At 52.6% G+C, this 12,814-nt stretch overlaps 1 protein-coding gene and 1 long non-coding RNA gene across 2 annotated transcripts in view; one reads left to right on the top strand and one right to left on the bottom strand.

Annotated features, from left to right (window-relative positions):
• The window catches only part of LOC139035128 (uncharacterized), a 238,080-nt gene that overhangs the window by 187,628 nt on the left and 37,638 nt on the right, over nt 1–12,814 (bottom strand). The gene's annotated exons all lie outside the window — the stretch shown is intronic.
• On the top strand, nt 3,394–5,205 carry C2CD4D (C2 calcium dependent domain containing 4D). The gene has a single exon (XM_070467341.1). It carries the CDS (start codon nt 4,050–4,052, stop codon nt 5,088–5,090), a length of 1,041 nt encoding a protein of 346 aa, XP_070323442.1. The 5' UTR covers nt 3,394–4,049; the 3' UTR covers nt 5,091–5,205.

Here is a 12,814-nt window from a genome sequence, read left to right as displayed (position 1 = left end):
CTTCCTCTTTAGATAAGGATGGGTCCATCTTGAAATCCTGTTGATTCTATCTTCAGAATATAGCCAGCAACTGACTACTATGATGCTGATCCACACCCCAATCATCTTGTGCAAAGATTATTTCAATATTATCTGTTTTCCCTACTTACACCCTTATTGCTCTTATTCCACTCTCAACACAGCTGCCAGAGCAACCCTTTTAATGCATAAGTCAAGTTGTGCCACTCCTTAGCTAACCACAAGGAAAAGCTAAAATTGTTACAGTGGCTTCAAGCCCCACAAGATTCTGGCCTTACTATCTCTCTGAGGTCATCTTCCCATCATTCATTCTGTTCCAGGTACACTGTACTCTGCCTCCTTAAACACTCCAGGCATGCTTCTGTTTCATGGACTTTGCATTTCAATTCCTTCTGCTTAGAATGCTTTCCTTTCTCCTTCCTTCACATCATTACTGAAATGTTACATTCTCAAGGAGGCCATCCTCGACGCTACTATTTAAAATTGTATGCTCTCCTGACACCATGATCCTCCCCTACTTTAATTTTCTCCCCAACACTGATTTTCATCTGACAAGCTATATTTTTAACTTATTTATTTTTGTCTACGGTCTTTCTTCTCCCACTAAAGTATAAGTTCCATTTGGCCAGAAGATTTCTCTGTTTTCTCACTGCTATATCCTCAGAGTCTAGTACACAGTACCTGGCATGTGGTAGGTAGTCAATAACTATGGATGGATGAATGAATGAAACTAAAGAATAAAACTTCCCTGAATCCTACCCTTCCTCTGGACTTCTTAGCACAGAAGACAAAAATGTCCTTATTGCCAAGTAAGATTGAATTGGGGTTTCTGTTTTCATGCACTTGTAGCAGAAGTCAATCTAACTGATACCCAAGTGTGACCTTTTTCACTCTTTTACTTTTTTTAAATTTCTGTTTAGTTCCCTGGGTCTTCTATGCATGAGCTTTCTCTAGTTGCAGCAAACGAGGGCTGCTCACTGCACTGCAGGGGCTTCTCACGGCAGTGGCTTCTCCTGTTGCAGAGCCCAGGCTCTAAGTGCATGGGCTTCAGTAGTTGCAACACAAGGGTTCAGTAGTTATGGCACATGGGCTTAGCTACCCCTCAGACTGTGAGCTCTCCCGGACCAGGGATGGAACCCGTGTCCCCTGAATTGGCCAGTGGATTCTTAACCACTGTACCACCAGGAAAGCCCCTATGTGTGATCTTAATCTTAGTGCTAACTCTGAAGTTTAGATATTTTCTCTCCGTTTTTCAGATGAGAAAGGAGAACTCCTGAGAGATCAAGTTACATGCCAGAGGTCATACTGTTAGTAAGTCCCAGGGCTCAAATCTCAACCTGACTGATGCCACAGCTGCGAGTTCTTAGCTGCAGCACTCCATACAGACCACCGTCCCCAGAAATGACACCAAGGCTGAGCTAAGTCAGAAGCCTTTGGATTGGAGGGTCTGGGTGCTGCCAGTCATCTCCATAAAGGAAACATTTGCTCCCTGAAGACTCTTAAGTATCAGATGCCAAAATAATAATCTTGTTCATTTCCTGAATTTCACAATTTGCCTTGTTGCTATCATTATTCTCTGTCTGCTTCCCCCCTTCTTTGTATCCCAGCATTTAACACAATGAAGGGATAAATGAACTAATTCAGATACAGTTCTGCTTGAAGTGAAAATGTTAGTCACTCAGTCATGACTGACTCTTTGAGACCCCATGGACTGTAGCCCACCAGGCTCCTCTGTCCATGGAATTCTCCAGGCAAGAATACTGGGGTGGGTAGCCTTTCCCTTCTCCAAAGAATCTTCCCAACCCAGGGATGGAACCTGGGTCTCCTGCATTGCAGGCAGATTCTTTACTGGCTAAGCCACCTGCTTAATATCATTCATTCATTCACAGTCCTGATTGAACATCTGACTTGTTCTAAGCACTGTCTTTGTGATGCTTATAGTCTACTAAGGGAAGAGGATATTAAATAGTCACAGAAATAAGTCACACACACACAAAAAGAAACTGTGAACAGGGCCATAAGGGAGAAGTACAGGGTACTATGAAAACAGACAACAGAATGTCCTAATTTCAGTGGGAGAATGTCAGTGAGGACCTCCAGATCTGAAGGGTGAAGGGGAAGTGGTCCTCGAAGAAGACTGTCCTAAGGAGGGAATGAAGGATGGTGAGTGTTCCTGAAGTACAGCTGATGGTCTCATCTTGCCAGCGGTGGCCTGTGTTTCCTAGAATCTGCCTTCAAGGACAGGAAGGAAGGGGGAGACACTATGTTTACAGTTTAACACACATCTGACAAAACTGACCTCTACTCACTGATGGAAACAGCTCTGTCCTCAGTGTCTCTATGTCCAGATATTTCCAGCTTGATCACTTTTCCCTGGTCCAGTGTAACTCAAAGAACTAGTCACTGCAGTCACTGGGATGTCTCCAGAATTAAACAGTGGGGGGCAAGGCAGGATTCCAGCTGGGAGGGCTTTGCAGAAGTTACCGTTTGTGTGGTCAGGTCTGTGGGTTTCACCTAGGAGGGTTGGGTGGGGCCCGGGTAGCACTAAGGGAGGGAGGCCACTGCGAACGAATGGCTGTCTCCCTTTTCGCAGCAGCCCTCCCCAACTCCCAGCAGAGAAGGCCCCAGGGCACAGCGCTGGCTTGCTGGTAGAAACCTGAAAGAAGGAGTTAAGAAGGCCGGGCTGATGGACGCAAAGACAGAACTGTGTTTATCCAGGAAAAGAGGTCTTATGTAGACAACGGAGGCCCCTGCCAGCTCCTCCCAGGACTGGGCTGGGGGAGCAGGCTGGAGAGGAAGTTGTTCCCCTCCGGGCTCCGAAGAGCTCCTGGCCCGAGGCCAAGACCCAGAGGCGGCCCACAGGTGAGGCCTGAACTCTGGGCGCCAGGCCGAGGCCATTGCCTTGGAGCTCAGACTCCCAGAGAGAAAGTCGGAACATCGCGCTCCCTGGGAGTGCGGCAAGCGGGTGCGGTAAGCGCGCTGCGGAGGGCCTCCCGGAATCAGGTCAGAGGGTGACTGAGAATCAATGCTGTCTTTGTGCTCAGCGGTTTCCTAGGGAGAAAAGGAGGGGAGAGTGGGAGGGACGGCCCAACTACTCAGTCCGCTGCAGACTCGGGATGCGGTAGGGCTGGGAGGTAGGGAGCCGGACAGTCAGGGCTTAAGTGGGGGTGGCATTCTGTGCCCCCGAGGGGTGCTCTTCTTGAGCAGGCCGTGGGTGCTCTCAGGGCAGCAGTCAAATGTGCTGGCAGTTTGTTTCTGGCCTGGAACGACCCCGGAAGGCGAGGGAGGAGCAGGAGGATACAAGTGGGGCGGGGACGAAGGATGGCTCAGCCTGGAGAAACTTGCGCAGCCGCAGGGGACGGGAGCCAAGGGGTGGGGAGGAGGAGGGGGTGGGGGGAGTCCTAAGCGGCGCCAGATCAGACCCTGGAGGAGAGCCCCAGTGTCCCGGAATGGGCATGGGAGAAGGGGGTGACCCCCCCGCCCCCCTCCCTAGGGCCGCGGTGTCTCTTGAGGAGGAGAGTGAATATGAGGGAGTTCCAGCTCTGGGTCAGTGTTCGTGATTTCAGAACTTTTGGTAATTAGGCTCTGGGTCAGTTTGTGACTACAGACCTGTTGATAACGTGGTGTTACTCGATTCTTCTAATAGGAGTCTAGGGTTCCAGTGGGTGTGTGAGGCCTTCTCACTCAGAAGTCGGTGTACATCTTTAGTACCAGTGAAAGCAGTGGGAGAGTCTGTATGTCCGAGGCCTGACTGTCTAGCCCTGGGCTCCCTCTATTTCTCTCCGGACCCCCAGACTTTGCCGCCCTTTGTTTTTGCCGCTCAAAAAAGGTCTAGGACGCCGGTTGGGCCCCCAAAGAAGGGAGCGGCGGCAGATCACCCCGGTGTGGTGTACGTTTGCAGCACCATTCACCTTGGGCTCCCCTTTTTTCCTTGCCCAGGCCTCCACGCTGGACTTGGATCCCCTCGGCCTCGTGGAACTCGGACTTCCAGCACCCACCACCACCACCAGCCCCCCCCCCGCCGCCGCCTCATGTGGCTCTTGGAGAAAGCTGGCTACAGGGTAGGGGCCGCGGAGCCCAGGGCCGGGTGGGCGCCCTCCAGTTTGTTTCCTAAGCGCCGCACCCCGTGCCCGCTGGCTCGCCCCTGCCCCAACGTCCTCACCCCGGATCGCATCCCGCAGTTCTGCATCCCGCCTCGGCTGCGGGACCCAGGCGGCGCCCAGCCCCACAGCGGCGGGCGCGGCCTCCCCGCGACCTGTTCGCTGCCACACCTGGCGGGGCGCGAAGGCTGGGCCTTCCTGCCCGAGAGCCCGCACACGCGCCGGCGCGAGTCCCTGTTCCACCGGCCACCGGCCACCCCCGCCGGCGGGCTGCCCCCCGCGCCGTCCCGGCTGCACGTCTCCGCCCCGGACCTGCGCCTCTGCCGGGCCCCCGACAGCGACACGGCCTCGTCGCCGGATTCGTCGCCCTTCGGCTCGCCGCGGCCAGGCCCCGGCCGGCCCCGGTCGCGCTCGCTGTCCCGGGCGCAGGCGGGCTCGGCCGACACCAGCCCGTACGCCTCGCGCCGCGCGGGACCGCCCACGCCGCCCCTCTTCCACCTCGACTTCTTGTGCTGCCAACTGCGGCCGACCCAGGAGAGCGTGCTGCACCTCGAGCCCCGGGGAGGACAGCTGCGGCTCTCCGCCGAGTACCCGGCCGGGCCCGGGCGGCTGCGGCTGCGCCTCGTGAGCGTCGAGGGCCTGCCGCGGTCTCGGGCCGGCCCCGGGAGCGGCGGCGGCGGCTGCTGCGTGGTGCTGGGGCTGCGGCCGCGCGTCCGGCCGCGGGGCCAGCGGAGCCGAGTGGTCAAATGCAGCACCAACCCCATCTTCAACGAGGACTTTTTCTTCGATGGGCTCGGACCGCCGGACCTGGCCGCACACAGTCTGAGGGCCAAGGTGCTGGACAGGGGCGCAGGATTCCGCAGGGACGTGCTGCTGGGGGAGTGTGAGACGCCCCTGATTGCCCTGCTGCCGCCCATGGGTGGTGGGCTAGGTCCCGGGGCCTCCCTGGTGCCTGCCCATCTCAGCCTGTAGCCTGAGAGACTGTCTCTTCCTCAGGAGGGCTCCATCGGGTCTGCAGTCTTCCTTCTTACCATCTGCCCAGCATGTATTTATTTTTGCAAATAAAATATGTCTCCCCTTGTTTGCACACTGCGCTCTCAGATCTGCAGACTGCACTCATCCCTCTGCCCTGGCCCTACAAGGGATGGAGGAAGCTCATTCAGGTTTTCTGATTTGGAGCAGACCTTAAGAAGTGGTTCTCAAACTTGAATGTGAGTATCACAGTTACCAGACATCAGAAATCCTGGATGAGCTTGTTAAACACAGGGAAAGAATCATGAGCTCTGTTCCTGAGAGACTCTGACACTAGTTCACTAGGTCTGAGCTGAGTGGGTCAGAGGTTTCCTGGTCAACAAGGCCCCTACCCCTTCAGGGGGCCCTCCAATCACTGAAAAGCTCTGTGACTGAAGCCGGCATAACTCACCTTCCCCTGGGGGTTCCTGGGGGCCGCACAGGGGAAATCAACACTCCCCACCCATCTAGCACCCCACTCACACCCACATCTGATCTAAAGAGAGAGATGAAATTTCTGGGTCTTGGGAGTGAGTCAGAGGATGTCAGACTAGCACACTATGCCTTTAGGGATCCTCTCTCCTGCCTGTTCCTTCCACACTTGGGCCTCCCTGGGGAGTCACAGGGATGGAGGTCCTGGGGGCAGAGGGGGTCCCACTGGACTGTGAGAGCTATTCTCATGGATGCCCAGAAAAGGCTACCCAGGTGAGTAGGGGCAGAATGTGGAAGATGGATGCATGTAGGTCACACTGTATTTACCTCCTACCTGAATGTCCCTGACGTCAGCAGTGACCTTCTCTCTCACCCCTCCTTCTCTGAAGCTTGTTCCTCTTGGCTCAGGCCAGGCTTGGAAGAGGAAAAAAGGGAGGAGGAAAGGGAGGGAGGGAGGGAGGAAGGGAGACACAGTGCCAACCCAGCTTCTTTTTCCCACCCCCTTGGGCCATTTCTCATTTTGCCAAGTGCCCCTAACCAGGGCCAAGCCTTCATTACCTAGATAAACCTCAGCATATACAATGCTAGCATTACACACACACACACACAGACACACACACACACACCCACCAGGCTCCTCCATTCCTTCTCCCCCCCTGATTAGGTCCCTCCCCAACCCACCAGGCCAGGGAAAGTCTTGCTCCAGATGTCCACCAGGTGGTAGCATTGATCAACTAATATTAAGCGCTAACAGCTACCAAAAAATATGATCGCCATGAAATGGCAACCCACTCCAGTATTCTTGCCTGGAGAATCCTATGGACAGAGGAGCCTGGTGGGCTGCCACCTATGGGGTTGCACAGAGTCGGACACGACTGAAGCGACTTAGCAGCAGCAGCATGCAAGGAATCTTATCCAACAACTTGTCAGCAACTCCCATGAGAGTTAAGTACTATCGTTAATACTGTTACCCAGTGTGACCTCAAGTTTTACTAATCCAGTGAGGGAAAGAACTAGGATTTAAACCACAGTCTGGCCTTAGAGTCTGAGCTCTCAGTCACTTCACTATAGTGGTGCACTGGAGAAGACTCTTTTGAGAGTCCCTTGGACAGCAAGATCAAACCAGTCAATCCTACAGGTAATCAACCCTTAATATTCATTGCTGATGACACCATCTTATGGCAGAAAACAAAGAGGAAATAGCCTCTTGGTGCAAGTGAAAGAGGAGAGTGATAAAGCTGGCTTAGAACTCAACATTCAAAAGAAGAAGATCATGGCATCTGGCCAATTGAGTTCTGTCACTCAGTCAAGTCCAACTCGTCGACCCCAAGGACTGCAGCACGCCAGGTTTCCCTGTCCATCCCCAACTCCCGGAGCCTGCTCAAACTCATGTCCATTGAGCTGGTGATGCCATCCAACCATCTCATCCTCTGTCATCCCCTTCTCCTCCTGCCTTCAATCTTTCCCAGCATCAGGGTCTTTTCCAATGAGTCATTTCTTCCCATCATGTAGCCAAAGTATTGGAGCTTCAGCCTCAGCATCAGTCCTTCCAATGAATATTCAGGACTATTCAGGATTTCCTTTAGGATTGACTGATTTAATCTCCTTGCAGTCCAAGGGACTCTCAAGAGTCTTCTCCAACACCACAGTTCAAAAGCATCAGTTCTTCAGTGCTCCACCTTCTTTATGGTCCAACTCTCACATCCAAATGTGGCTACTGCAAAGTCCAGAGTTTAGTTTGGACTAGACCTTTGTTGGCAAAGTAATGTCTCTGCTTTTTAGTATGCTGTCTAGGTTGGTCACAGCTTTTCTTCCAAGGAGCAAATGTCTTTTAATTTCATGGCTGCAGTCACCATCTGCAGTGATTTTGGAGCCCAAGAAAATAAAGTCTGTCACTGTTTCCATTGTTTCCCCATCTATTTGCCATGAAGTGATGGGAGGAGAAGGGGACAACAGAGGATGAGATGGTTGGATGGCATCACCGATGCGATGGACATGAGTTTGAGTAGGCTCCGGGAGTTGGTGATGGACAGGGAAGCCTGGCATGCTGCAGTCCATGGGGTCGCAAAGAGTCAGACACGACGAAGTGACTGAACTGACTGACTGATGGGACCAGATACCATGATTTTAGTTTTTTGACCAGTCCCATCACCTCATGGCAAATAGATGGGGAAACAATGGAAACAGTGATAGACTTTATTTCTTGGGCTCCAAAATCACTGTAGATGATGACTGCAGTCATGAAATTAAAAGATGCTTGCTCCTTGGAAGAAAAGTCATGACAAACATAGACAGCATATTAAAGAGCAGAGACATTACTTTGCCAACAAAGGTCTAGTCCAAACTAAACTCTGGACTTTGCAGTAGCCACATATGGATGTGAGAGTTGGACCATAAAGAAGGCTGAGCACTGAAGAACTGATGCTTTTGAACTGTGGTGTTGGAGAAGACTCTTGAGAGTCCCTTGGTGCAAGGAGATCAAACCAGTTAATCCTAAAGGAAATCAGTCCTGAATATTCATTGGAATGACTGATGCTGACGTTTCAACACTTTGGCCACCTGACATGAAGGGCTGACTCATTAGAAAACACCCTGATGCTGGGAAAGATTGAAGGCAGGAGAAGGGGATGACAGAGGATGAGATAGTTGGATGGCATCAACGACTCAATGAACATGAGTTTGAGCAAGCTCCAGGACTTGGTAATGGACAGGGAAGCCTGGAGTGCTGCAGTCCATGGGGTCACAAAGAGTCAGACACAACTTAGTAACTGAACAACAACAACATAATATCTTAAGTGCCAGCTGCCACCTCCCAATCAGGTCACTTCCTTCCCTAGGATGATAGCTCTCCAATCTTTTCACCATGTGAAGTCCACCCATAGGTCCAGTTCTATCCCTAGTACTGTCCTACTTCAACCCAAATCCTCCCCTAACAATATCTGGTGAATAGCTGTATTTGATGCCTATTTCAAAGGAGAAAAAAAAGAAGAGGCCACTCACCCTTCATTCCTGCAGTCCTTCAACAAATACTTAGGGAGGGCCAGCAGGGGCTTCGCCGGTGGCTCAGTCAGTAAAGAATCTGACTGCAACACAGGAGACCTGGTTTGATTCCCCTGGAGAAGGGCATGGCAACCCACTCCAGTATTCTTGCCTGGAGAATTCCATGGACAGAGCAGCCTGGGGGGCTACAGTCCATGGCGTCGCACAGAGTGGGATACAGCTGAGCAACTGAGCACACACACACGGCAGGTGCTGGACTTTGGATACGGCAGTGATCAAAACAGAAACGGGAGCCTGTTACACAGAATGAAGCAAGTCAAAAAGAGAAAGATAAATATTGATATTAACACTTATATATGGAATCTAGAAAAATGGGAGCGATGGACTTATTTGCAGGGCAGCAATAGAGACTCAGGGCTTCCCAGGTGGAGCTAGTGGTAAAGAACCCTAGAGAATACCTAACAAAGAAGTCTTGGGGGCTACAGTCCATAGCGTCTCAAAGAGTCTAACGCAATTGAAGCGACTTAGCATGCAAGCACAACAGAGACACAGACATAAAGGACAAGCTTGTGGACACAGGGAAGGAAAGGAGAGGGTGGGATGAATTGAGAGGGTAGCATTGAAACATATATATTACCGTATGTAAAAGAGCTAGCTAATGGGTAGTGACACAGAGAGCTCAACCTGGTGCTCTGTGACAACCTAGAGGGGTGGGAGGGAGGTCCAAGAGGGAGGCGACATATGTATACCTGTGGCTGATTCGTGCTGATGGATGGCAGAAACCAACACAATATTGAAAGCAATTACACTCCAATTAATAAATAAACAGTGAAAAAAAAACAGAAATGGGAATCAGACAAGTTACAAAATGAATAAGTAAAATGTAAAAATGTTACTTGGTGATCTGTTTTAGAGAAAATTGAAGCAGGAAAGGGGGCAAAGGAAGAAAGTCAGACAGAGAGAAGAAGGGAGGAATGGAAAGAGAGAGAGAGAGACTGAAACATTTCTTTTTAACCACAGTACTTTGTACCTGTAGGTCCTGTATTTTACTCATTATGCCAGTTAATCATTGCAACCACTCAGCAAGGTGGGTTCTGTTACCATTTGACCGAGCCGATAGATCAGAGGGGTTAAGTAAACTTGCCTGAGGATCAGCCCTGGCTGCAGGGAAATTTCAGGACTGTGGCTTCCTCCAAACCTCCCACTGCTGCTCAGAGGTGGCTGAGAGGTGAGAATTCAAGTCCATTCCGGTCAGGAGCAGTTCACTCAGTGTCCACAGCTGTGACCTTCCCCTCCCCACACCACGGGGGCCACAATGTCTCAGGAGGAGCCTCCTGGCCAGCTAAAGCCACAAAAGCGTGCCCTGGGGCCAATAAGGTCGGAAGAACCCCTCCAGTGTGCAGGCTGCTCTGGCCTCAAAGTATGTTCAGACATAAGTCTGGACTGATATTACTGTCCCCCTTTTATTTTTTTTCAATTAATTAATGTATTTTAATTGGAGGCTAATTACTTTATAATATTGTAGTGGTTTTTGCCATACATTGACATGAATCAGCCATGGGTGTCCCTGTGTCCCCCATTCTGAACCTATTGTCCCCCTTTTAATGATGTGGTAATTGAGGCCTGATAATAGTAGGCTACATTCTTATCTGTCTTTTGACTTCAAAAATCAGAGCTCCTGCTTTTCAACCCTCCTTGCTGCATCCAAGCCTAAATGACCACAAATGTTAACTGACAGGCAGGGTCACGTGGAATGTTCAGGGCCAGGAACTAGGGTCAAATTTCTACTGTCCCTCCACCCACAGCGGCCTTTGTGACAGGAAAGGGACAGCTGGTGACTGTGAGGTGTTTATAGAAGTGGGATGTCTTTTCTTTCATGGTTGAGGGGCCTGAGTCCCCTTCCCGAGTCACTCCAGTGGGTTGAGGTCTCCCCAGGCATGGATCTCTTAGGGAGGACCTAAAGGAAAGTGTTCCTAATCACGGGGTCGGGCTTCCCAGAGGGGGTAGGCCTCGAAGGATGGAGCTGAGGTAGTATGTGGCATGCAGGCTGCCCAGGTCCCCCGTACTTTCCACCTTTCCACCCCAGGCCCCCCCAGGAGGGCAGGCCTGCCCTGAGCTTTAAGTGGTTTCTGTGGTTTAGGGGTGGGGAAGAAGGGAAAGAGAAGTTGGTGACTGTTCCCCAGTTCCAAGCCGCCACCACCACCCTCCACCCCCTCTAGGCTGCTTGCCCCTCACTTTCAGATTCCCCTGATAAGGGAACTTGGGCACGTGGGGGGTGAAATGGTTCTCTGATCCCTATCAGCCTCTTCCTCGCATAAAAATATGAGGAGGAAATAACCAATGCCCTGCTCTGAAAGGACTGATTCCTCCAGAAAGGGGGCTGTGATTGGAGCAGAAGAGAGGAAGGGTAGGCACAAGGGGACTTCCCAAAAGGATGAGTTACCTTCTTGCCCCAGGGAGAAAGAATACCAGCCATCCATGCTTAGGGCAAGGAAGGGGTAGAAATGTCCAGGAGGGATGTAACTAGCTTAGGTCTAGGAGGACCCTGTCTTCCCATCCACCAGTCACTTCCTCCCCACCTTACACCGTGACCCAAAGCGGTGGGGCTGAGACAGGCAACCAGACCTGTGGTATCTGGGGCAGGCAGGGCTGCCTGGCACCACGCCGGGGCCAAGTGCCCATTGCCAGGCACTCTGCATGGCCTCTGCTCTGTGCCCATGCTTGGGAGGTTGGGAAGGATCCTGAGAGATCCAGAGTCGCAGAGGAAGGGAGGCTTAAAGAGAAAAAAAGAGAGAGATGAGGCACAGAAAACAGAAGAGCCACAGGCGTGGGGGGTTGGCAGGGGGAAACACAGAGAGAGGGTCCTGAGTGGAAGGAAAGCCAACTGTGGGTGGGGAGGGGCCAGCAGAGCAGCCCTCCCGCTGCCCCTGCCCCCCTGCCTCTCACTGGCTCTATTGATCTGCCTGGGGGTTCTTCAGAGAGCTTCGCTTACTGAAGCCTGTCCAAGGGGCTGCACCCCAAAACAGACCAACATCCTGTTCTGTGCAGAGAAGTGTACATAGATGCGTGGGCCATGCATTTACCAAAAGGACACGTGGATAATCAGAGCCTCAGAGGCACAGACACACGCCCTCAGACTCTCAGTACGAGAAGGTCCCCGAAAGTTTCCACTTCACTCTTCCTCACTCCCTACCCCCGTGTCAACCATCCTGGGAGCCAGAAAGCCCTTCTCTACTTCTAACCTCTGTCCTGTAAGCTGCAGCCCTCGGAGACTCTGGGAGCCACCTGGGAATGGAGGTGCTGCTGGGAGCCGAGCGTGAAGCTCCAGGGTGGGGCACAAGTGGAGGATGGCGAGATGGGAGGGCAGGCCCGGGAGGGGACAGCCACCCGCCCTCTCCACGCCAGGTGCCACGTGCACCACGTCAGGGGGGAGTGGGCTGCAGTCACGAGGCTGAGGCGTGTCTGGCTCCTGCTCTGCTGTTTACCAGCTGGGAGTGAGAGCAGGAGGAGGTGCCAGGGAGCCTCCCCACTGCAGCCTGGCCCCTGGCCAGCCGGCCTGTTGGGTAACCAGGAGAGCCAGGCCCAGCTAATCAAACTCTGGGCCGAGGCTGTGCAGGAGATCAGTGGCACCCAGGACCCTCAGAAGCTGAAACCTGTGGCCTCCCCAGAGCCCTTCCTCCATGGGGGCTGCCAGACTGGAGGAGGTCTCCTTCCTGCAACTACTGCATGTAGCGTGTCTCCTCTACACTTTTCTCCCATTGCTCCTCTGCCTCGGCACACACCTCCAGGCCTGCCCCCAGAACCCAGCAGACCAGGAGGCTGTGAAGGCATCAGGGAGCCGGGGAGTTCTCGGGAAGGTCAGCAAAGTGCAGAGGCTAAGCAGGCAGAGGAATCAAGGAAACCAAGAACTGCTGGGATGAAGCCGAGCTCACCCTGTAGAAGAGGCACCATCCCCCAAATAAGCCATCCCATCTTCATCTCTCCCCTCCCCTCCTCCCCTTTACCAGTCACCTGTCTTGGTGGCTCAGTGGTAAAGAATCCGCCTGCCAGTGCAGGAGACTCAGGTTGGACCCCTGGGTTAGGAAGATCCCCTGGAGGAGGAAATGGCAATCCATTCCAGTATTCTTCCCAAGAAAATCCCAGCGACAGCGGAGCCTGGCCAGGCCACAGTCTGTGGGGTTGCAAAAAGTCAGACACAACTGAGTGACTGAGCATGCATGTCTTGGTCAGATAGAAAGCACATGATTCTGAGT

This window comes from Odocoileus virginianus, chromosome 5 (assembly GCF_023699985.2).
Source record: "Odocoileus virginianus isolate 20LAN1187 ecotype Illinois chromosome 5, Ovbor_1.2, whole genome shotgun sequence".
Lineage (NCBI taxonomy): Eukaryota > Metazoa > Chordata > Mammalia > Artiodactyla > Cervidae > Odocoileus > Odocoileus virginianus.
The sequence above is the reverse complement of the archived record's forward strand: the minus strand, read 5'-3'. Positions and strand labels throughout refer to the sequence as shown.

Bases quoted from the DNA above. Each gene is read 5' to 3' on its own strand.
- C2CD4D (XM_070467341.1), top strand. From the start codon at position 4,050: ATGTGGCTCTTGGAGAAAGCTGGCTACAGGGTAGGGGCCGCGGAGCCC.